This window comes from Terrapene carolina, unplaced genomic scaffold (genome assembly GCF_002925995.2).
Source record: "Terrapene carolina triunguis isolate 2854851 unplaced genomic scaffold, T_m_triunguis-2.0 Scaffold69, whole genome shotgun sequence".
Taxonomy (NCBI): domain Eukaryota; kingdom Metazoa; phylum Chordata; order Testudines; family Emydidae; genus Terrapene; species Terrapene triunguis.
In genome coordinates this window covers 29,302,367-29,327,547 of record NW_020664420.1, presented here as the reverse complement: position 1 = coordinate 29,327,547, position 25,181 = coordinate 29,302,367, and the positions used below count along the sequence as shown (strand labels likewise).

At 43.6% G+C, this 25,181-nt stretch overlaps 1 protein-coding gene across 1 annotated transcript in view; it reads right to left on the bottom strand.

The window, feature by feature from the left end:
- Window positions 1–24,555, bottom strand: part of RAB3C (RAB3C, member RAS oncogene family) — a 189,620-nt gene extending 165,065 nt beyond the window's left edge. Inside the window, exons 1-2 of the mRNA XM_024217679.2 lie at window positions 24,530–24,555; window positions 23,256–23,484 (exon numbers count right to left, since the gene is read on the bottom strand). Coding sequence (XP_024073447.1) covers window positions 23,256–23,484; window positions 24,530–24,555 — 255 coding nt within the window. The remainder of the gene's footprint in view (window positions 1–23,255; window positions 23,485–24,529) is intronic.
- Window positions 24,556–25,181: the final 626 nt, after the last annotated feature.

Here is a 25,181-nt window from a genome sequence, read left to right as displayed (position 1 = left end):
AGACAATTGAATTACGGGTCAGCTAATTAACAGAGAAAAGAACAGCAGCAGGCATTACACAGTGTTCTCTGACAAATATAAACAAATCAGACAGAAAGCAGATTGGTGAGTAGAATACACCACTGGGGGAGTTAATTACATATCTTTTTCCTAAGCCGTGGTTATAAAATAGATTCCTATTCACTTCCAAAGAAAACAAGGAAGCTCTTGCCAGTTCATTTCATAGTTTCCTCTTCCAGTTATTGCCTGGAGATTCTTTAGGCAGAAGTGATATAAGTGAGTCTCATACCTCATTTAAAAATCCCATTTGGTCCTTTAACAAGCATAATCTAAACACATTTCCAAAAAGATGAGGAGGCAGGAGACATCCCTTCATCAAAATCTTGTAAATGTTTTAGACCATTTAAAACGAAGCAAAAAACAAAAACAAAAACAAATTAAGCTGTGAAAGAGCATATATTTAATCCAATTTGCAAGTGCCTTAACAGACACTAGGTTCCTGACTGTACCAAAAAGCAGATCCTGAGTCTGGTTCTGAAAAAAAAAACAACAAAATTTGATAATCTGGCAAGTCTACAGACAACGCAGAAAGGAGACAATGCTCCCCATTGATATTTTTGACACACAGGTATGGGAATCAACCGGTTGGATAACATCTTTGGGAACGATTAACAACCTATATGTTATCTTAAATGTATCCTGCAATAGGAAATTAATAGTAATGCCCTGGCTATAGTGGAGAATGTACTCTTCACTCAAAACCAATCTTCACCACGCCCATTCAGATCTCTCTCCCAGAGTGTGTATATCTAACTTTCTGGGAAAGTGTCAATAATAATTAATTTATAGGGTTTACTAGACTAAAGTAATGAAGACTCTCTTGAGTATTCTGTTCCACAAACCCTACCAAAAAAGACTAAACAGATTTTTAATTGAGTGATAACAGTCCTGAATTTACAATCTGATTCCTGTGGGTTGACCCTTGTATCTGTGTAGGCCCAATGACTCCTGTGGGTCTCAATATGGGTGTACAACAGGGAGTTCTTTTTAAGCAAAGGGTGTCTGCCCACCTACAGGAAACTGCTCACACGCATGTCAGGTTCAGGGCCTATATTTGGATAAGGGTATATTAAGCCCCCTCTTACTCCCTCCTTCCCCCAAAAGGAGCATCTTGAAGCAGGCTATATTTATGATGTTGGTTTTGATGCTGTTGTAGTTAGCATGACCGTGATGCTTAGGGAGGGAGCTGACCCGTCACTGAATTGCTTTGACAGACCTTTTCCTCATGAGAGAATGAAAATCAGGGTTAGAACACAGGAGCCTTTCTCTAATTAAAAAATGTTATTAGCTACTGGCGTCATCTCAACAGTGGCACCAAGCAGCAAGAGGCTTCTGAACAGATGATACTGTTCTATCATGGGGCATCTTCCATTTAATATCATTTGTGCTACCTCAGCCCTGCTCCAAGTGCTCTGATGGCCATTAATTCTAGAGTCTATAGATTTTTAGACAAGTGATGAAATAAAATAGAAAACATACAGCCCATGTTAAAAGCAACAGCTGTCTCTCGCCCTCTCACCCTTCTGTATCTCAGTCGTGTGCTCCTTTCAGGGGCATTATTTTCTCTGAGGCAGGAGGAGCAGTGCCCCCCTCCAAGACCTTGGTTTTTCCCCCACCCCCAGATTTTTCATAGATCTATGTGCTCTATTATGTCTTTCACTCCTCCCCTTCTGCTGCTTCTCAGACTTTGGACATGGTCATTAGAAAAGTAAACTTTGCTCCCCCCACAGAATTTTTCTGAAATGGCACCCCTAGTCTCTTTGCTCCCAACTCACAAAATTTATGGTCCACTTCTCAATTACACTCTGCCCCGTTTCCCCATTGAGAGATCCGTAGCTGATGTAAATCAGCATAGTCCCACTGGCAATGAATGACTCGGATTTACACCAGATGAGGCTCAGGTCCTGAATATTAGTTATTTACAATTTAACTGACACAGAAATCAGTATAGTTATTATTATGTACTTTTCTGATGCCCCTTTCATGGCATGATTAATGATGAGCAAACCATAGGTCTAGAAGTTCAGTTTGAATATGGGACCACAATGCCTTGCGTTTACACAAATCTGTTCAGGTCATGATCAGAGTACATCCCTTCATTTAATTATATAGGAGAGAAGGAAATGTCTTCTGCTGTAGTACTCCAAGCTTGTCTTTCCTACTACAGTGTGACTGCTGACTGGTCATGACACCTGATAAATGGAAGGCTTTTCACTTTATGCAGTGTTGTCCAACTCACGTTGCACTCGGAGATAAATCTAACATCTCTCCCAAGTTGTTACACTTCTTGCTTATTTTTAGAATTTCTGGTGTTATTTCAGTGCAAGACATATAGATGACAGAGTGATTGTTTGTTTGGATGCACAGGCAATTAAATCACATTGCCAATCAAATTCACCTTAAGTTAAGCCTTCAGGAGGTGAGTGATGTTTAAAGTAAAAAACAAACAACAAACTACATATGCACACTCAAAGCCACCCTTCCAGAAAAAAAGGGTCTCCAAAATGCCAAAAATCTGGCACCCCTGGAAATATTATATTATTTGGGTTCCCAGGAAGATGGGTCACAGTGAGTGAGAAGAAGTTACTTTACTCTTTTAGGTTGTTTTTAAGGGAGCAGTGAGGGTTCAGTTACAAAGAAGAATTAAATCTGATTGAAAACAAGGAGTCAGTTGCCCACATTTAAAAACATTGTTGAGGTACCACTGATCAAAGCAATAATATCGGCATGAAGTGTCAGACTGCCCATAAAAGCCCCGGATTGGCCAGGTTTTGTAGAATTGGCACAGTAGTTATCTTTAACGAGACAAAAGAAGCAGAAGATGTTGTTCCTGAAGTACTTTTTAAATTACTATGTGTGACTTATTTTAATTGCTGTATGGAGCAAGACAAAAATAATGTCTAACGTTTTAAAAGGTAGGCAAAATATGTTCTTTGGGCCTTGTTCACCAATAAACTAAACCAGATTTCCTTGTGGTGCTGGAGTATACTGGTGAATTTGGCCTATATAATATATTCCATACGAAGCAGCTCCATTAAAAGAACATTGCTAAGGCTGCAAAATCAAGCTCTCAAAAAAGTAGAAAATGCCAGAATTATGGTTACCCATGCAATCTTAATTCAGTATCCTTGTGTGCATGCATGGACTCTGACTCCCTCTGGTGAGATCAGGAAGATTCAGCCAGGGAAATGTAAAACTGCTCTGTAGCCACCCCAAGTTCTGCCACCCACATCTCCTTGCACAGCGGAACTGCACTATTTCACTGCTTGGAAGCCCTCTGTACAGAGCTATGGGCTGGTTTTGTCCAAAAGGAGTTAAAAGCAGACAGTTTGGCTGGAAGTGTTTGAGCATTAAAAATGAATCAAAATATTTCTTTTTTACTCACCTCCCTTGACTCAGGCATACCTGCTGTGGTATGGCCTCGCTGCAAGACACAAATAAATGAAGGGAGAAAAAAAATAAAAATAAAAAACCTGAAGCTTAAAAAACTGATCTCTGAGAGGGAAAGAACATAACATAAGAACATAAGAAAGGCCGTACTGGGTCCATCTAGCCCAGTATCCTGTCTACCAACAGTGGCCAATGCCAGGTGCCCCAGAGGGAGTGAACCTAACAGGCAATGATCAAGTGATCTCTCTCCTGCCATCCATCTCCACCCTCTGACAGACAGAGGCTAGGGACACCATTCCTTACCCGTCCTGGCTAATAGCCATTAATGGACTTAACCACCATGAATTTATCCAGTTCTCCTTTAAACTCTGTTATAGTCCTAGCCTTCACAACCTCCTCAGGTAAGTAGTTCCACAAGTTGACTGTGCACTGCGTGAAGAACTTCCTTTTATTTGTTTTAAACCTGCTGCCTATTAATTTCATTTGATGACCCCTAGTTCTTGTATTAAGGGAATAAGTAAATAACTTTTCCTTATCCACTTTCTCCACATCACTCATGATTTTATATACCTCTATCATATCCCCCCTTAGTCTCCTCTTTTCCAAGCTGAAGAGTCCTAGCCTCTTTAATCTCTCCTCATATGGGACCTGTTCCAAACCCTTAATCATTTTAGTTGCCCTTTTCTGAAACTTTTCTAGTGCCAGTATATCTTTTTTGAGATGAGGAGACCACATCTGTACGCAGTATTCGAGATGAGGGCGTACCATCGATTTATATAAGGGCAATAATATATTCTCAGTCTTATTCTCTATCCCCTTTTTAATGATTCCTAACATCCTGTTTGCTTTTTTGACCGCCTCTGCACACTGCGTGGACATTTTCAGAGAACTATCCACAATGACTCCAAGATCTTTTTCCTGACTTGTTGTGGCTAAATTAGCCCCCATCATATTGTATGTATAGTTGGGGTTATTTTTTCCAATGTGCATTACTTTACATTTATCCACATTAAATTTCATTTGCCATTTTGTTGCCCAATCACTTAGTTTTGTGAGATCTTTTTGAAGTTCTTCACAGTTTGCTTAGTCTTAACTATCTTTAGCAGTTTAGTATCATCTGCAAACTTTGCCACCTCACTGTTTACCCCTTTCTCCACATCATTTATGAATAAGTTGAATAGGATCGGTCCGAGGACTGACCCTTGGGGAACACCACTAGTTACCCCTCTCCATTCTGAGAATTTACCATTAATTCCTACCCTTTGTTCCCTGTCTTTTAACCAGTTCTCAGTCCATGAAAGGACCTTCCCTTTTATCCCATGGCAGCTTAATTTACATAAGAGCCTTTGGTGAGGGACCTTGTCAAAGGCTTTCTAGAAATCTAAGTACACTATGTCCACTGGATCCCCCTTGTCCACATGTTTGTTGACCCCTTCAAAGAATTCTAATAGATTAGTAAGACACGATTTCCCTTTAAGGAAACCATGTTGACTATTGCTCAGCAGTTTATGTTTTTCTATGTGTCGGACAATTTTATTCTTAATTATTGTTTCGACTAATTTGCCTGGTACAGACGTTAGACTTACCGGTCTGTAATTGCCGATATCACCTCTAGAGCCCTTTTTAAATATTGGCGTTACATTAGCTAACTTCCAGTCATTGGGTACAGAAGCTGATTTAAAGGACAGGTTACAAACCTTAGTTAACAGTTACGCAACTTCACATTTGAGTTGTTTCAGAACTCTTGGGTGAATGCCATCTGGTCCCGGTGACTTGTTAATGTTAAGTTTATCAATTAATTCCAAAACCTCCTCTCGTGACACTTCAATCTGTGACAGTTCCTCAGATTTGTCACCTACAAAAGCCAGCTCAGGTTTGGGAATCTCCCTAACATCCTCAGCCGTGAAGACTTAAGCAAAGAATCCATTTAGTTTCTCCGCAATGACTTTATCGTCTTTAAGCGCTCCTTTTGTATCTCGATCATCAAGGGGCCCCACTGGTTGTTTAGCAGGCTTCCTGCTTCTGATGTACTTAAAAAACATTTTGTTATTACCTTTGGAGTTTTTGGCTAGCCGTTCTTCAAACTCCTCTTTGGCTTTTCTTATTACATTCTTGCACTTAATTTGGCAGTGTTTATGCTCCTTTCTATTTGCCTCACTAGCATTTGACTTCCACTTTTTAAAGGAAGTCTTTTTATCTCTCACTGCTTCTTTTACATGGTTGTTAAGCCACGGTGGCTCTTTTTTAGTTCTTTTACTGTGTTTCTTAATTTGGGGTATACATTTAAGTTGGGCCTCTATTATGGTGTCTTTAAAAAGCCCCCATGCAGCTTGCAGGGATTTCGCTTTAGTCACTGTACCTTTTAACTTCTGTTTAACTAACCCCCTCATTTTTGCATAGTTCCCCCTTTTGAAATTAAATGCCACAGTGTTGGGGTGTTGAGATGTTCTTCCCACCACAGGGATGTTGAATGCTATTGTATTATGGTCACTATTTCCAAGCGGTCCTGCTATAGTTACCTCTTGGACCAGCTCCTGCGCTCCACTCAGGACTAAATCTAGAGTTGCCTCTCCCCTTGTGGGTTCCCGTACCAGCTGCTCCAAGAAGCAGTCATTTAAAGTATCGAGAAATTTTATCTCTGCATTTCGTCCTGAAGTGAAATGTTCCCAGTCAATATGGGGATAATTGAAATCCCCCACTATTATTGAGTTCTTAATTTTGATAGCCTCTCTAATTTCCCTTAGCATTTCATCATCACTATCACCATCCTGGTCAGGTGGTCGATAATAGATCCCTAATGTTATATTCTTATTAGAGCATGAAATTTCTATCCATAGAGATTCTATGGAACAGGCGGATTTGCTTAAGATTTTTACTTCATTTGATCGTACATTTTCTTTCACATAGGCCTGGTCTACACTAGGCTTTTATGTCGACTTTAGCGCCGTTATATCGAATTAACCCTGCACCCGTCCACACCAGGAAGCCATTTAGTTCGACATAAAGCTCTCTTTAAATCGATTTCTGTAATCCTCCCCAACGAGAGGATTAGCGCTAAATTCGACATGGCCATATCGAATTAGGCTAGGTGTGGATGGAAATCGACGGTAATAGCTCCGGGAGCTATCCCACAGTGCACCACTCTGTTGACGCTCTGGACAGCAGTCCGAGCTCGGATGCTCTGACCAGCCACACCCCCGGGAAAATTTGAATTCATTTTCATTTTCCTGTCTGGGCAGTTTGAATCTCAGTTCCTCTTTGGACATCGAGGGGAGCTCAGCAGCAGTGGCAACTATGCAGAGCTCTCCAGCAGAGATGGCCGTGCAATGTAATAGAAAGAGGGCCCCAGCATGGACTGATCGGGAAGTCTTGGATCTCATCGCAGTGTGGGGCGATGAGTCCGTGCTTTCAGAGCTGCGCTCCAAAAGAAGGAATGCTAAGATCTACGAGAAGATCTCCAAAGCCATGGCAGAGAGAGGCTACAGCCGGGATGCAACGCAGTGCCGCGTGAAAATCAAGGAGCTGAGACAAGGCTACCAAAAAACAAAAGAGGCTAACGGACGCTCCGGATCCCAGCCCCACACATCCCGTTTCTACGAGGCACTGCATTCCATCCTGGGAGCGGCCGCCACCACTACCCCACCCCTGACCGTGGACTCCGAGGATGGGATCATGTCCGCGGCCGGTTCCTCGTCGGACATGACAGCGGACGGGGAAGATGAAGAAGGAGATGAGGAGGACGAGGCAGTCGACAGCGCTGGCACCGCTGATTTCCCCGACAGCCAGGAGCTCTTCATCACCCTTACCGAGATCCCGTACCAACCGTCCCCATCCCTTACCCCGGACACAGAATCAGGGGAAGGATCAAGCAGTAAGTGCTGTAAACATGTAAACATTTATTTAAAACAGAACGGTAATATTTATACTATTAACAATGAACATTTATAAAAGTTCTGTAAACTAGTAAAAAAATAATCAGGTACAAAACAGGAATATTTACAAAGGTAACAAATGGGTTTTCATGATTTCTCTGTCTTGGGCTCTTCTCAATTTAGTCCCAAGTGTTTTAAAAAATTTTCACAATGTCCGTTACTCCATGATTCCCAGGCCCAAGACGCTCCACTCCATAGTCCCAGTGCACCTACGCGAAAATCCGGTCAATGTGGCCGGGGATCGACGAGAAATCCTCGTAGGAGAACTCCTCGTAGGTCTCGTGGAGGTAGAGCTCAAGCCTGTTGATCAGGTTCCGGGGTAGGGCGATCTTAGTGGGCCCTCCGTGGTAGCAGACATGTCCCCTCCACGCCACAATCAAGTACTCCGGGATCATCGCACGACATAGCATGGCGGCATACGGCCCCGGTTTCTGCATGCTTTCCCGTAGCATGCGTTCTCTCTGGGTGTCCGGGATCCTCAGGAGGGTGATGTCGCTCATGACGCCCTGCTTTGAATTAGGGAGGGGAATGTTAGTATTGGGACTGCTTTACAGCCACGCGGTGGAGGGAGAGGGGCAGCATACAGGGATCTTTCCCTGGGACAGCCGCGAGGGGGTGGGACAGGGGCAGAGTTGATGCTGTCCTGATTGCTGGCAGCAGAGACTGGCATTGCTTTCAATGTGAAAGGAGGCCAGTGCTACTGCTGGAGTTTTAAGCAGCCACAAGTCTGCGGCTTACCATTATTGCCCGCTCCAGAAGTTCAGGTCTCCAGCCACAGTTCTCTGAACAGTCCAAGACCTCCGCAAGTCCACAGGCACTGAAGGCGACGGCCGAAAATTCGACCTTGTCCTGAGTGCGCATGTGAGAGGTGCAGTGCATGGTCTTGTTCACAGAGAAAGACTAGGTTCTTTGTATACAATTTCATTTATCTGTCTCAGGAATTCACTCCCTTTTCACAATTCACACAGACACATCTGCGACTGTCTCCCAACCCAGCCTCTCAGCACACTCCCAGAGGCTAGCGCAGATTAGGCGGAGGAAGAAGAAGACGCGTGAAGACATGTTCTCAGAACTAATGGACTGCTCCCGAGCCCAGGCAGCCCAGCAGACACAGTGGAGGGAGAACTTGTCACAAATGCACCGAGCAGTCATGGAACGGGAGGAGAGGTGGCGTCAGGAGGACCAACAGGCTACTGAAAAGCTGCTTGGACTAATGAGGGAGCAAACGGACACGCTCCGGCGCCTTGTGGATGTTCTGCAAGACCGGAGGCAGGAGGACAGAGCCCCGCTGCAGTCTATCTGTAACCGCCCTCACCCGCCACCAAGTCCCACACCACCCTCACCCAAACTCCAAAGAAGGAGGGGCGGCAAGGGCCGTTAAAACTTTCAGTCAACCCCTGCAGACTGCTCTAGCACTAGAAGGCTGACATTCCCAAAAATTTCATAAGTCCTTTCCCACCCACCTCACAGAAGCCCCCGTCCAAGTTTCACACCCCACGTTTCATGTCTGGTTCGCAATAAAATGTTTGTTTCTCTCCATTACTGTTTCAGTCAGGTTCTTTTGAGGGAGAGTCTGTCTGGAGGGGGGGAAGGGGCTTGGTAATTGGGCAGGACAGTGACCTTTAGCAGGGTACAGAGGCGGTGTCAGGTCCAGCATCAGGACACATACACAGTGCAGTCACTGGTTACCCTGGTCAGTCTGGGAGGTGTTTTTCATGTTCTCCATTGAAATAACCAGTCCACCAGTGCGGAGCCTGTCATTCCGGGAGTTTAGAAGCATCATTTGCATCAGAACACTGAACCCGCCCCCCGCCACAGTCTGCGTCCCCGGTTTAAAATATTCCCGCGAAAACAGCAATACAGACAACGCTGTTCATTAACAAAATCGAAATGATTTTATTTTTGGGGAAGGGGAAGGGGGTGAAGGGGGTATGTAACTGGAGAGGATAGTCAAAATGAACTGGGCAAAGAAACGGGGGCAGGTTCAGCTTCTCTGTCCACAAACTGAAAAGTCACTGGTTGCCCTGCTCACTCAGGAACCTAGCTTTCAAAGCCTCTCGGATGCACAGGGCGTCCCGCTGGGATCTTCTAATGGCCCGGCTGTCTGGCTGGACGTAATCAGCAGCCAGGCTATTTGCCTCTAGCTCCCACCCCGCCATAAAGGTCTCCCCCTTGCTCTCACATAGATTGTGGAGCACACAGTAAGCTGCAATAACGATGGGGATATTGGTTTCACTGAGATCACAGCGAGTGAGTAAGCTTCTCCATCTCCCTTTGAGACGGCCAAAAGCACACTCCACCACCATTCTGCACTTGCTGAGACGGTAGTTGAACAGTTCTTTTTCTGTGTCCAGGGCGCCAGTATAGGGCTTCATGAGCCAGGGCATTAGCGGGTAGGCTGGGTCCCCGAGGATGACTGTAGGCATCTCCACATCCCCAAGAGTTATTTTGTGGTCTGGGAAGTAAATACCTTCCTGCAGCCGTCTAAACAGACCAGAGTTCCTGAACACACGAGCGTCATGAACCTTGCCCGGCCATCCGACGTAGATGTTTGTAAACCGTCCCCGATGGTCCACCAGTGCTTGCAGCACCATTGAAAAGTAGCCCTTTCTATTGATGTACTGGCTGGCCTGGTGGTCCGGTCCCAGGATAGGGATGTGAGTCCCATCGATAGCCCCTCCGCAGTTTGGAAATCCCATCGCGGCAAAGCCATCTATGATGACCTGCGCGTTTCCCAGGGTCACTACCTTTGGGAGCAGTACCTTCACGATTGCCTTGGCTACTTGCATGACAACAACCCCCACGGTAGATTTGCCCACACCAAAGTGGTTCGCGACTGACCGGTAGCTGTCCGGCGTTGCAAGCTTCCAGAGGGCTATGGCCACTCGCTTCTGGACAGTGAGGGCTGCTCGCATGCGGGTGTCCTTGCGCTTCAGGGCAGGGGACAGCAACTCACAAAGTTCGAGGAAAGTCCCCTTCCGCATGCGAAAGTTTCGCAGCCACTGGGATTCATCCCAGACCTGAAGCACTATACGGTCCCACCAGTCCGTGCTTGTTTCCCGGGCCCAGAATCGCCGTTCAACAAAATCCACATGCCCCATTGCCACCGTGATGTCCTGGGCGCTGGGGCTCGTGGTTTCTGACAGCTCTGTGCCACTCTCCGACTTCAGGCTCTCACGGCGGTGCCGTAGCCTCCTCGCCCGATTTCTCTGCATCTGCCTCAGGGAAAGGTGTATGATAAGCTGCGAGGTGTTGAGAACGGCCACAAGTGCAGCGATGGTCGCAGCGTGATCCATGATCGCAGTGCTGTGGCGTCCGCGCTGTCACTGACCAGAAAAGTGCGCGAACTGATTTCCCGCCGGCGCTTTCGTGGAGGGAGGGAGGGCGTTAGTGACGGACGGATGACGACAAATTTTTTTTACCCAGAAGGCATTGGCGGCTCGACCCAGAATTCCGATGGGCAGCGGGGACTGCGGGAACTGTGGGATAGCTGCCCACAGTGCACCGCTTCCAATATCGACGCTCGCCCCGTTAGTGTGGACTCACAAAGTCGAATTACTGTCCTTAGTGTGTCCTTAGTGTGGACACACACGTTCGACTTTGCAATATCGATTCCACATATTCGATTTAAGTAAAATCGAATTACCCTCGTAGTGTAGACATACCCATAGAGTGCCACTCGCCCCATCCCCCTTTACGCCCGGTTTTGAATGAGCCTAAAATCAAAGAAAAACATATTGCTTCCTTCTGCTGTGCTTTAACTGCCGTGTCATGCTCCTGTGCCTTTGCCTTGAGTTTGTAACTACACCGATGGTGGTTCACTTTGTGCTGCAGCCTCCACTTTGCACAGGAACAGTACTTCATTGATTGGGGTGAGGGCCAGAAATGTATTAGATGACCTTACAAAATCATAGTCACTAGAGAGAAAAGAGAGAAGTTGGGCTCAGATACTTCTAAATATCATCCTTAGCCACCTCCAACAGTTTCTCCAGCATCTTCTCAGTATGTCCAAAATATGCACTTTCCTTATCCAAAACCAACCCAAACAGTTGTCCTCCAAGATCTTCTGCCATCCACTTATTTATCATGAAGTTGGCAGAATGATCACAGCCAGAAACGTCATTCCTCATTTTTAATTATTCATTAGTCTCTGATGTTAAACGAGGTTGCTGTGTTAAGTTATTATTTAGTACTTAAGTAAAGCATGTGCAAAACACATCCATTTTGATTTGTAAATGGCTACACCAGGTGGTAGGCATATGGAGAATCAAACCCTGAGGGCTCTAGTCTCTTGACTGCTGCCATGCCATTTCAGAACACTATATTCAGAAAGATAGAAAAAACAAGGCAGGTTTTGTGGAAAATGGACATTACTGATGAGAGCAGCCATCAGATTGAGTCCACGTCTAGTGCAGGATATGAGTAAGTCCTATTAACTTCATATGCTGTGGTGAGAGAACAGGGCCCTGTAGAGAGATCAGTGATATTTACACCAAATACTGTAATGAATGAGCCTATGATTTACAAGCCTGTTGTTTTAGAGGGATAGGAGACCATAAGGATACTTCACAGCTTATTACAAGCAAGAGCAGGAAAACATTCAGTCTGAAGCTGCGAGATATGCATATACCAGCTAAGTCATGTTGAAATTCTTCGAGAACTAGAGACAGCACCAAGACAGGCACCTTAAGCTTGTTCCGGAATGGGTCTGATACCTTTCTCTGAGACACCATTTCCCTCAGTATGCATGAGAGTAGGGGTATGTCTACACTACCGCGGTAGTTCGACGGCTGGCAATCGAACTTCCGGGTTCGATTTATCGCGTCTGGTCTGGACGCGATAATTCGAACCAGGAAGTGCTCGCCGTCGACTGCGGTACTCCACCTCAGCGAGAGGAGTACCGCGGAGTCGACGGGGGAGCCTGCCTGCCGCGTGTGGACCGCGGTAAATTCGAACTAAGGTATGTCGACTTCAGCTACGTTATTCACGTAGCTGAAGTTGCGTACCTTAGATCGAATTGGGGTGTTAGTGTAGACCAGGCCTAGAAAAGTTCTATTCCAGACACACTTCACCTTCAAGCTCCTTCATGCCTGTTTGTGCCATCACCCGGAGATAGCTCTCAAAAAGACGCTGTTGCGAGGGACCATGCAGTCAAAACGTTCTTATTTCCTGTGATCCTGCTGTTTTCTAAGGATTATGGCTCATTCACAGCTGCCTATGGGCCTGACTTTGAAAGTTACGGTGATCTCATTTCCTCGGTCCTACTGTACACATTGAACAGAATGCACAGCTCCAAAAAGGAGGAATGGAGCTTTTCCCAGAAGAAGGCAATGACATATCCTATTTGAGTGGTGAAAAGATAGTTCAGGTACTATTTGAAAGTCAATTAAAAGATAGTGCTTACAGAAATCAAGTAGCAAATTTGTTTCCAACAGTGTCTTTTTTCTGCATTTCCACACTAGGTCAGCACTTGGTTTGACCATACTCTGGGGCATCATGCTTTGCCATTACCTCAGCCCAATACCAAAGCACTTTCTAAACCCTCTACAATTTCTTCCCATGGCACACAAAAAAAGTAAACCTCCAAACGTCTAATTCAAGGGCACCTAAGACAAGCAATGGGCTATGGGAGAGATTGCCCTCAGCTTTCTGCACATTAGCACTGACTGCAACAGACCTATCTGGCTCTCTCTCTTTATTATTTTCCTCCTCTCAATTCTCCCAGCATGAGAGATACTGCTCTACCATAAAAAAAAATCTAAATTCACAATTAGGTCATGGAACCAATATTGTCCCTATACTCTCCTATGCCTATTAAACAAAAGCAACTCAATTTTAACAACCATATGTAGATTTCAGCAATAAGTCATGGCAGGGGGTGAGTTGTACTGTATTAATTCATGCTCAGTGTATTGCTAACCAATAAAATACAGCAGTGTAGCCTTTTTCTCTAATCTTTATTATAATCTCTGCACTGCTACATATTCCTGCTTATTTAATTTTCAAATAAAAGTCTGGCTGAGACTTTCCTTCCCCACCCATAACAGAGGTCTCATGATCTTCCCTTACTTGATGACATCTGACTGACCTATATCCCACCTAACCTGTATCCCACTTGCTGCATGGTTAGGAAGTGAGTGGGTGGATCCTGCCCCCAGCCTCTCTCTTCATGAGGCTAACAAGTTGACCCCAATCTACCTCTCATCCTTCAGAAATATCTCCGAGGTGGTGACAGGCTGCCCACCCCATATTCAGCAGTAGCAGGACTATGATACACTTCTTTGCTTCTGCTGCTGGCTGTTGTTTGAAGCCTTTACTTCATTCAGGATTTAATGAGCTCCTAATGCATGGCCCTAACAGGAAACATAACATAGGTCAATTTAAGTTTATAGTGTAGACATGCCCTGAGAAACAAATAAAATTATAACAAGTTCAGTCTAGCCAGAAACTATGGAGAAAAATCAAAAAGGTGCTAACAAGCAGCAAATACAATAACTATTGTATTGGGTTAAAAAGCAAGTCATCCCTGCCTTTCTATTTACTTGCCTTTATTGCTGGATTGGTAAAATGGCACAATATTATTATTCAGAGCAGTCAAGCCAATGCAAATTATCCTTCTCTTGCACAGAAACAGGCAATAAACAATTCTTTATTAGGAACAGGTGCAGTGCTCACAAACCTTATATTTTCACTGATATTTCTTACGTAACCACTAATCAATAAGGAGATGTACTGGTCTAGATACAGAGCTAAATCTAGAGTATGGCTGCTTTGCAATAGTCCTTCATTGTACTTGGGTTCATAAAAGCTAAATGCCTGGCCCGTGGAGGATCAGCTAGTGTAAGGATTATCCTGAAGTGGCACAGAGCTCTTATAGGGGCTCATAGACCATGCACACTGGCCTGTTAGAATACTAGAGAAAAGGGGGCATGGTTAGATAAAAGGGGGTGCTCTTATGCCAAACTAATCCTGGCTTGTGGTTATGTTCACTTATGCCCCTTTCAGCCCAGTTTCGTTTAAAGGTGACCTCAAAATGCTCTGACACAGCACAGGGAGGATGGTTTCACACAGCTGCACCAGAAAGCGAAGGACAGCTCTAAACAACACTTACACACCACCCTGACTCGTGCTCTGTGAATATTCACCCCACCCAAAGTTCTGGACCTTAATTTTTAAACTGAGAACCGAAGAAGCCTCTATGCCAAACAATACCCAGAGGAAATGATCCTTCAAATAGTTCTCTACATATATAATGAGAGAGAAATGCTCTGTTCTAGTGTGCACCACAAATCTTACTAGCATATAGCTATGGGTTTTCCTTCCCTTTGCAGATGATCCATTCATTGCAGCAGTACAGGTATCTTAAATATACTTCAATTACCTTGCTGAAATATTACAAACTAATTACAATATTTCTATTCATATTAAGCTCTGGATACACTTTCTTGCTGCCACATTTTTTCAAAGAGCTCGTGCAGTGTTCTCCCGATTCTTGTGTACATGAATAGGGTCAAGCTAGAAAGTTGCTGGGGGCAGAGTTCGTGGTATATAATGGTTCTTCCATTGACTTCCCCAAAGGGGTGTAGATCGAGGGTGGGGTCATGGCAAAGCTGGGGCAGGTTGAACAGGAGTCATACACAGCTAGTCTCTCTTAGGATATGTCTACACTGCAATTAGACACCTGGAGCTGACCTGTCCCTGCTGACTTGGGCTTGTGGTGCTCAGGCCAAGGGTCTGTTTAATTGTGCTGTAGATCAGGGGTCGGCAACCTTTCAGAAGTGGTGAGCCGAGTCTTCATTTATTCACTCTAATTTAAAGTTTCGCGTGCCAGTAATACATTTTAACGTTTTTAGAAGGTCTCTTTCTATAAGTCTATAATATATAACTAAACTATTATTGTATGTAAAGTAAATAAGGTTTTTAAAATGTTTAAGAAGCTTCATTTAAAATTAAATTAAAATGCAGAGCCTCCCCGGACCGGTGGCCAGGACTCGGGCAGTGTGAGTGCCACTGAAAATCAGCTCGCATGCCGCCTTCGGCACGCGTGCCATAGGTTGCCTACCCCTGCTGTAGATGTTCAGGCTCCAGCCTGAACCGTGGGACCCTCCCACCTCGCAGGGTCCTAGAGCCCAGGCTCCAGCCCAAGCCCGAACAGCTACACTGCAATTAAACAGCCCCTGAGCCTAAGCCAATTGGCACGGGCCAGCTGCAGGTTTTTAATTACAGTGTAGACATCCCCTAAAAGTCTGGCAGAGCTATCCCTGATTCCCAGAAATCCAGTGAGGAAATCTGGCTGAGTCATACTGCAGCAAGGACCCTTTTAGCTCTACATTCAGAACCGCCGACTTTCCACTTTCCTTGGGGGTGCTCAACCCCCACTCTGCCCCAGGCCTCGCCCCCACTCCACCCCTTCCCCCAAGGCCCCACCCCACCCATCTCTTCCCGCTCCTGCCCCACCCCTTCACGCCCCTTCCCCCAAGCACGTCCCACCCTTGCTCCACCTGCTCCCAGCCAGCGCCTCTTGTTTGCCACTGAACAGCTGATCATGGTGGGCAGGAGGCACTGGGAGAGGGGGGGAGGTGCTGTTTGGCGGGGCCCGCCGGTGGACAGGAAGCACTGAGTGGGAGAGGGAAGAGCTGATCAGACACTGAGGCTGCCGGTGGGTGCTAAGTACCCACTATTTTTTCCCCCGTGGGTGCTCGAGCCCCAGAGCACCCACAGAGTCGGCACCTATACCTACATTTATGACCAGGTTATGCCTTAAATTAGTAAAGTTTCTATTGAAGAACCCACAGGACACTTTCACTTAAACAGCAAGTTTAAGATGACATATGTCTCTGCTCCTTAATGAGATGTTTAGTTATGCTAAGCACTGCCTTCTATTTCACATTAGTCCTTGCCTCAGAATACAGACTTGTCCCTTTGTTGATGATGAAGGGCTCTATCATGGAGTATAAGAAGTACAGCTATGATACATAGCATGATGTGATCACAGGAGAGCTGGAACACACATGATGCATCTAGGACTACGCAGCAGATAAGGAAAATTTCTTCCACACAAAAATCTCAAAATCCATTAAAACACTAATGAATATGGACAAGAAGTGGGATTTAGTACTTGTGAAAGCTGCTGGCTTGATGTTTCTCTACAGAATAGTAGCAGCAGAAGCTTCCTCACACTCTCCAAAGTGTCTTTGGCCACAATCCTGCAAATGCTTATGCATATGCTTAACTTTAAGCACGTGGCTAGCACTAACAAAATCAGTGGCCTGCTTACACAATTAAAGTTAAGCATGTGCATAAGTGTTTGCAAGATTAGGGCTTCAGTACCAGTTGTGGAAGCTGGTGTTTGCAGTGTGGACACACGTTGACTGGATTGAGACCACCAAACTAGCCATCCAGTGGACACAACTATTGATTACTACTAGCCTGAGCTGATTTAAACCAGCATCCTAAAGCTGAGAGGGTCTGTACCTACTACCAATCCCTGAAGCCACACAACTGCCTAACAACACAACTTCAGCTGGAGTAACGGATGGTCCAGCTGGAAGACAATCAGAAGTTTCAGTATGTATCCACCCAAATAAGAATATTCTGAAGGTAAAGCAGGAGGAATGGAAAGTTCTGAAAAGAAACAAACAACAATAACCATGCTCTTTATAACTACATAAAGCAGAAATATTAACATTCTGAAGCTTGTCTTCCAATAGACTTTAGACAACCAAGTAGCTTTACATGTCTTGCCATTTTGCACATCAGGAGAGTCAATGTGTCTCTCAATCTCAGGAAAAGTTGATAGTGAGAGAGAAGAAATGTCAGGAAAATGTAAACAGTATTAACATTACACTACAAAAGGCAGTTTCAGCAACAAAAGCTATAACTATTCTAATGCTGAAACCATTTCTTCTAGTGCTAGCCTTAGCAAAGATGTATGGAATGTTAAGGACATAGGTATTTTATTCTAATAAAGAGATTTTAAAGCAACACAAATATTGGAATAGCCAGAATCATTCTTAAATGCAGACAGATAATTTGTGTATCCTATGTAGGTGCAGACTTTGAAAGATGCTACGGTTCTCCTGCCAGGTGCCAAGTATGCTCTCTTCCCACTAAACTCCTCACAAGCTGAGAGTGTTCTGCATCTCACCAAGGATCGCTCATCACCTGGCAGGATCAGGCCCTGGATTTACACACATAAAACACTAGCCTTGTGTTCTTGGAAACATGTCGCCTGTGGATAGTGGATTTGTGTATACTTTACCCCCAAAACAGGGCCCAATCTGGCATTTCTTGCACAGGCAAACTGTACAGACTTCTGTTTTGTCTCTACCAGGATTGCAGGGACACACCCATAATCCCTTCTTCAGTGTGATTTGCACAGAGCCAGATTTGCACGGATTACTTGTTGTCAAAAGGAAAATTTAGCATATGCATACTCCCACATTTGCTTAGCTAATGGTATCAGCTCTGATCACCTGCTTGTCCTCTTCTCCCTCAAACCTCTCTGTTCTTTCTCCCTTGCCGACCCCATGCATGGATAAAACCTCCCATCCCCCACCATATCCTCTTTTAAATGCATACTTACACCTACCTCCGCCAGGATGCCTGTTAATCGGTACCATGTGGTGTTGAATGGCGAGCTGAAGCTTCTATTTTACTGATAAACTGTTCATTTGTTACCTCATCTTCTCACCCACCCCCCATCCAACTGTCTCTCTTTCCCACCTATTGCCTCCTCTCTGACATGTCAATGGTGAGTACCCTCAGGGAAGGACTAACTTCTTTGTTATTTGTCTGTAGAGGCCCTAGCACAGTGGGACCCTGAGTTTGATTAGTGTTCCAGGTGCTACTGTAATAGAAATAAAATAAAAGAAGGGGGGTAAGGGGCAGAGTCTGGAACAGGCCGGTGGAAGATAAAGGAAAATGAGGATGTCTGTCTTAATTAAATGAAAGAGATGATTTTTGGAAGTTACTGAAGTCCCCCATGCTACATTTGGATGAAATATTCCCTCGAGATTATAATGACAGTTCTCTGTGTAACATAAAAGCATAATATTTATCTGTTTAGGGATATCTTATTAGCATGCAATGTGCAAGCTAATGGGCTTTCCTTCCCTGTGTGAATTCTTAGCATCTGTTGTTGAAACCCCCAAACATCTCAAACACGCTCTACAAAAACAGCTTGGAAAAATAATGATTCATGAACACAAATATCACTGAGAAATACAGTATGCCAAAATGAAAGACCCTTATGTGACTTGCACTTAGATGGAGGAGATCAGGACAATGCCTCGGAATAGCATGACAGTATGTCCAAAAGGCCCAATCCTACAAGCCTTATTCAAGCTAGTAGTCCCACTGATTTAGATTCACTGCAGTAGCAGGGGCAGCTGGGCCCCAGAGGAGATTCACCCACAGCAAAGGCAAGTTGTGATGGCACTGCTGCCCTCCCACAATGATTCCATCAAACAGAGGGCTGCTTTAAGTTATGACTAGGGTCTCATAGTAGCAGCACATGCTACAGCTGCCCAGGTGAGGCACTGGATGAATATATCCTCTGGCCATCATGTTCATGTTCTTCATCAATCAGCACTGCCCACTGATGGGGTTACATCGGCTCCTTTTGGGATTTGTGGCTGAGCAGGAATTGTAAGCACCATAAACCTGCTGCCTTGCACCCAGCACAGACCAGCCATACACAGGGCAGAATCTAGCCAGAGGACAATTTGTTTTTACCAAATGTGAGGTGGCTTGCATCAGATGTTTGTAAGAAAGGGGACTTATTTTTTTCCTAAGTGTTATTCATGCTTTGATAAGAAAGGGCTTTTTTTCTAAGTGTCAATCATACCCTTAAAAAATTTCTTCTGCTTTTTTGCCATGTCTTAGCACAAGAAATAAATTTGTCCCAGAAGCTTCAAATGAGTTTCTCGATTATTAATAGTTTTTTTGTTAATTTGTTTATGTGTTTTGTTTATTGACTACAGCATTATTTTATGGATTTTACCACCGAGTTACTGATATGCACTTGAGATTTTAACTCTAGTTTAATGTAAGTTGGTGTTTTCTGTGTTTTTTTTTTTTTTATAGCTGGAAATTTACAGTCTATTTCATTTAGAACATTGAGGACTAGGTTCGTTAAAAAGGATTCTGAGCACTGAGAGGTTGGGTAAAAGAGAGGCATACAAACCTACTGGCACCAGAAAACATTGATGGAATATAGGAAAGACAATTAGGCTCCGATATGGCCACTGTTCAGCAAAGTAGTCACACATGTGAATAGTCCCACTGACATCAAGTCAATGTTCTAGTTTCATTGATTGCAATGGGACTTCTAACATGCTTAAAGTTAGGCACATGTGTAAGTAGCTTAAGGAACTAAGGCCTAAACATGTCAAAATGAATGGTTAAAGCATAGTAAATGAGAACATATGGGACAAATGACATAATAGAATATCAGGGTTGGAAGGGACCACAGGAGGTCATCTAGTACAACCCCCTGCTCAAAGCAGGGCCAGTCCCCAACTAAATCATCACAGCCAGGGCTTTGTCAAGCCTGACCTTAAAAATCTCTAAGGAAGAAGATTCCACCATAGATTCATAGATTCTAGGACTGGAAGGGACCTCGAGAGGTCATCGAGTCCAGTCCCCTGCCCGCATGGCAGGACAGAATACTGTCTAGACCATCTCCCTAGGTAACCCATTCCAGTGCTTCACCACCCTCCCAGTGAAAAAGTTTTTCCTAATATCCAACCTAAATCTCCCCCAGTGCAACTGGAGACCATTACTCCTTGTTCTGTCATCTGCTACCACTGAGAACAGTCTAGAGCCATCCTCTTTGGGACCCCCTTTCAGGTAGTTGAAGGGGACTCCAAGAAGGGACTTTGGTGGCTCTAGTGACCTGTATAACATTTTAGTTCCCCACAAGAACAGCATAGTGGGACTCCATATGCTACTCATTGCAAAGCATTTTAGTCTCCATCTCATTGTTCAGAACTGATACTTAAAAATTGCTTTTAGTTTCCAATTTGGTTTGGTTGGTCAAAATAAGTGAGATTTGCCAGCACACTTTGATTTCATATATGTTAAAGTCACAGTGTTTTGCCACTGATGTTCAAGGGAGCATTGCAGGCCAATGCATATATCTCCCTAGAAATAACATCTGATCATTTTTGCTCTGATTCACCCAACTCCGTGCTTCATGTAGTCAACACAACGTTACTAAAATGCCGTTTGAAACTGAACGGTGCAGGAATACCATTCATTTCAAAAAGACATTCTGTAGTCAAATAAAAGTAACAAAGTACAATACAGTATGATGCTACATATCTAGATACTGCATACCAAGAATAGTATGGCTGTCAATACACTTTATGAGAGGAGGTAAAAATAATCCATTTGTTTAAAATCTTGCTCCCTGGAATAGTTTCCTGGGAGATATTATATATGAGGGCTTCAGGGATTCAACAGCCATACAGTTTTACTCTAGCATACCTAAGGGCAACACAAATGATATACTGCAAAACACGAAATCTAAAATAGCAGACACTATATTGGTTCAATGTGCAGTAAGATACAGCATTAAAAGTTTCATACAACCAAATGATGAGAGGCAGCATGGTCTAGTGAAGAGAGCCCTAGAGTTGGCATCAGAAGATCTAAGTTCTATGGCTCTGCCACTATGTGACCTTGGACATGTCATTTCCCCTCTGTTTCCTCTCCCACTCTTTGTGTGGCTTGTCCATTTAGATTACAAGCTTTTGGAGCAGGGGCTGTCTGATAGGGTGTATTCACCGAGTGCTTAGGACAATGGTGGCCCCTATCTCAGTACAGTGGCCTTCAGCGGATACTGTAATGCAAACCACCACAACAATGGAGGTGCCTGTTTCGATAGAACAGGAGGATTATTCTAGGTGGCTAGAGTGCATCTCCAAAAGCCAGCTTCTGTATGTCACTTTGTAGCTCATTTAGATTAATAAACTCCTTTAAACCAAGTATATATTCATAGTCTACACTGAAGAAGTATGATGAGAAATATGTTGGTGTCAAACTATACACATTACTATAAGTTGTAAACGAATGTTGCTGCTTTTGCTAGGAGAGACATGACCAATTAAATCTATTGTAGAGGCCACTTTGTGATTTAAAAAAAAAAATGAAGGAGAACTGTATAAAGACTATAATAGAAATGCAATTTTACTTCTCCATTATCAGCAGATAATGAAGTGGTGTCAACATGAATTACCATGTAATCACCATAGTTTCCAAAGGTGCTGCTGTGAGCTTGCCATGTCATTACTGTGAAAGAGCATGCACTGCAAGCAATTAACTAATGTCAGCATTGTATGTTATAATCATGTTAAGGATATGACCTAAATTGATAAAAGCAAGGAAATTAAGAGACAAAGATGATGCGGCCCTGTCTCAGGGGGACCACAGAACAATGGGTGGCTTTATATATCATATCTACCCAGGGATATTCATCATGTTAGAAAACCTATTAATACACTTTATCTACAATGATGTCAAAAATGTGTTAGCTGGTCAGGTCATAGTTAATCCTGGGGCACTGCAGGGTTAGTGATGATCATCCAAAATGATTTTAAACATGACTTGTCCTTGTCCATCCTAAAGGTGAAATCAAGTTTAATATCATGTTAGTAAATGTGTTCTAACACGAGGCATTTTTCTTGTATAGACAAGGCCTCAATGTTCTTCTCAGTAGGGCTTGACTTACTAGGGAGGGTTCATGGAGGAGACCTGGGGCAAGGTTTTAAACTCCTCAGATCACTGGGAACTACATGGAAAGGAAGCATTAATGCTAATGGGATGTCCAGCCCTTTTTTCCCAGCCTTGGCAATATGGATTCCTTAGGAGCTCTGCTAACATTGTCTCCTCTGTTTAGGCTATGCCAATCTCTGCAAAGGGGTTGGAGCAGGACTTAATGTTACTATGAGCATGAGCAACTTCCACATAAATATCCACTGGAATATCCTTGGGGGTCGGAGAGAAGCTTGCCACAGAGAACACCTGTCCCCTGGCATCAGACTTCCCTGTTTCTGACATGCTTCCTCCCATTCCTGAACTGCACAGCCCCATCTACACAGAAGGGTTTCTGCAAGCTCCCACTGTTTTCCCACATGTTTGCTCCTTTCCAGCCATGTAAGTGGAAGGAAAAGTCTTTCCTTAGACCCTCTACTGTAGCTCCTGGATTCAGAATTTCCTTCATTTTGTGGGAAGGAGACAGACCTTTACTGGTATTTCAGGACAGTCCTCAGTATTTACTGTACATCTAAGGTAGTCCATTTGTACACATGTGAATATGCCATGAATGTCTCCTGTTGTATTTCTCAGGGGATCTACTACAGAATGTGAATTCTGCTGCATTTGAGCAAAAAAATAACCACACGTTTTAATATATTAGACAATTGGATAATGCAGAAAAGAGCTCTAGGGCCAGATTTGTAAAGGTATTTAGGTTTAGATTATAGTGGGAGTTAGCCCTTAATAAATCTGACGGAGTGCTTTTCAGTACTGTGCCATACATATTAATACAGAGTACTAGAAATAATCTACATCAGAGACAGGGCCAGGTCCAGTGTTTTTGCCGCCCCAAGCGGCGGGGGAAGCTGCGATTGGTGGCACTTCGGCGGCAATTCGGCGGTGGGTCCTTCCCTCCGAGAGGGACCCAGAGACCCGCCGCTGAATTGCCGCCCCTTTCCGTTGGCTGCCCCAGGCACCTGCTTGCTGCGCTGGTGCCTGGAGCCGGCCCTGATCAGAGAACATGGAAAAAAGCATACCCTGAAGTAGAACAATAGCTGTATATTGTGTCACGACCACACACAACATTCAGAGGACATGTGTTTTTCAGCTTACCCAAATCTGTAGTTTAATCCTCTTTTCATTTTTGAAAACCGTTTTGACTTTGAAATCGATCCCGACCGTGCTTACGAATGCAGATGTAAAGGAATCGTCAGCATAACGGAACAAAAAGGAGGTTTTCCCGACACTGCTATTACCAATTATGAGCAATTTGAACATGTAATCAAAGTTCTGGTCAGACGTGTCTTTCTGGCCATATCTGGAATCTTGAGCAGATGCCATCTGTAAATCAAAATAAAAAGGATTTTTATGGTCTTTTGTACTTTATAAATCAAAGGCATTTATATTTTATTGGACTCCTCGGCAATAGATATCAATGAATTCAAGGACAAGTTCACAGAGGCCCTAAGTCTTTCTTATGATGCTGGTATCCATGGTAATAATTCCCTCTGCAAAAGATAATGGCAAAAAACTTACAGTGTCAGGGAGATGGTACATCAGGTATGGTATATCACTGTGATCAGTATCAACAAAAAACAAACCAAAAAAATAAAAAAAAATAAAAAGAAACCCCATCAAAAGGACCAGGTCAATTTCTGAATATAGTACCAAAAAAAAAAAAAAAATCTATATTCACAGAATGTTAATAATGTGATAGCACACTACCATAAAAATACAGAAATTAATCAGGAGAAAAGTGCTATATGTTTCTATATATGAGAGGGGAAGATAAGGAAGCAATTTAAGTGGTTTTTTTGGTGTGTAACTATGCAGCATAGAACACGGGTATATTCACTCCTTAATTTTGCAATCCTTGCTTTTGTCATCTTGTGCCATAATCTTAATCTATTTTAGATCCGAAGAAACCCATTGGATGTGGAAAGGTCCCAGTCTTTTGTAATAGGTAGATTCTTACCCAAAGCATTTTGCCACTACCCCTTTCATTATCACAATGTCTCTCACCCACTTGGTAAATACTTTTGACAAAGTGTCTCTTCCTTTTGTTCCCTTTCAGTCTCTTTTTCTATATGCAGTAATAGAATTTTGGACACAATGTTAATGCAGCACAGTGTTCATACAATACAATACTACAGGTGACGGGGGCCTATGTTTTCAAAGAGGGGTCCCTAAAATTAGGCTCATAAATCCACATTTAGACAACTGAATAAATGGGAGCTACAGAAAATCAGCACCTCTGAAAATCAGGGCACTTTTATTTATAAGCCTAATTATAGATTTAGGAACCTATCTTTTAGGCACCCAGGTTTGAAAATTTTGGCTTACATGACCATTCAGACAGACTCAAAATCTTAAATCTTTAGTTAAGAATGTAAGAAGCAGCTACATAGTCCATTGTATTATCATCAGAAAGTCTAAACTAAATTGTTTATTTGCAGCACCTGTATAAAAATATTATAGAATTTTACAGTAATAGTTCAGTACTCTACAGTTTACAATAGTGCCACTGTAGTGTTCTGGAAATTTTCTGTAAAATAAATTCAGCAAATAGTAATTTTTTCAACAGAGGAATCAAAAGATGTTTCAGATATTACTGTCCTGACCTTGAAAGGGACACTGTCAGGCTTCTTGACTTCCAAACATACTTGTTTGAAAAGTTGTTTTTAACATACTAGTTTGACTATGACAGGATTGCTAATTGCTGCAGAACAGACTTTCAATAATCACTACTGTGATGCTTCGCATCAGTCTCCCAGTGACACCTCTCTGCCCACATTCTAGAACACAAGTGATGTACATATTCACAGGTTTGCTTGTGGGTCATGTAAGACATCATAATTATCTTTACTCCTGTTCTTAACTTCCCACTGAAGTGACTGACTGGAAAAAGGAAAAATCCTGCTCGTGCTTTAATAATGTATCAGCCTGAATGTGTGTTTGCACCAGTGCCCTCTACTGGACAGAATCAGAGCTACTCAAAAGCTTGTAATTGTCTCCCCCTGTATTGGATGGCCCAAAGAG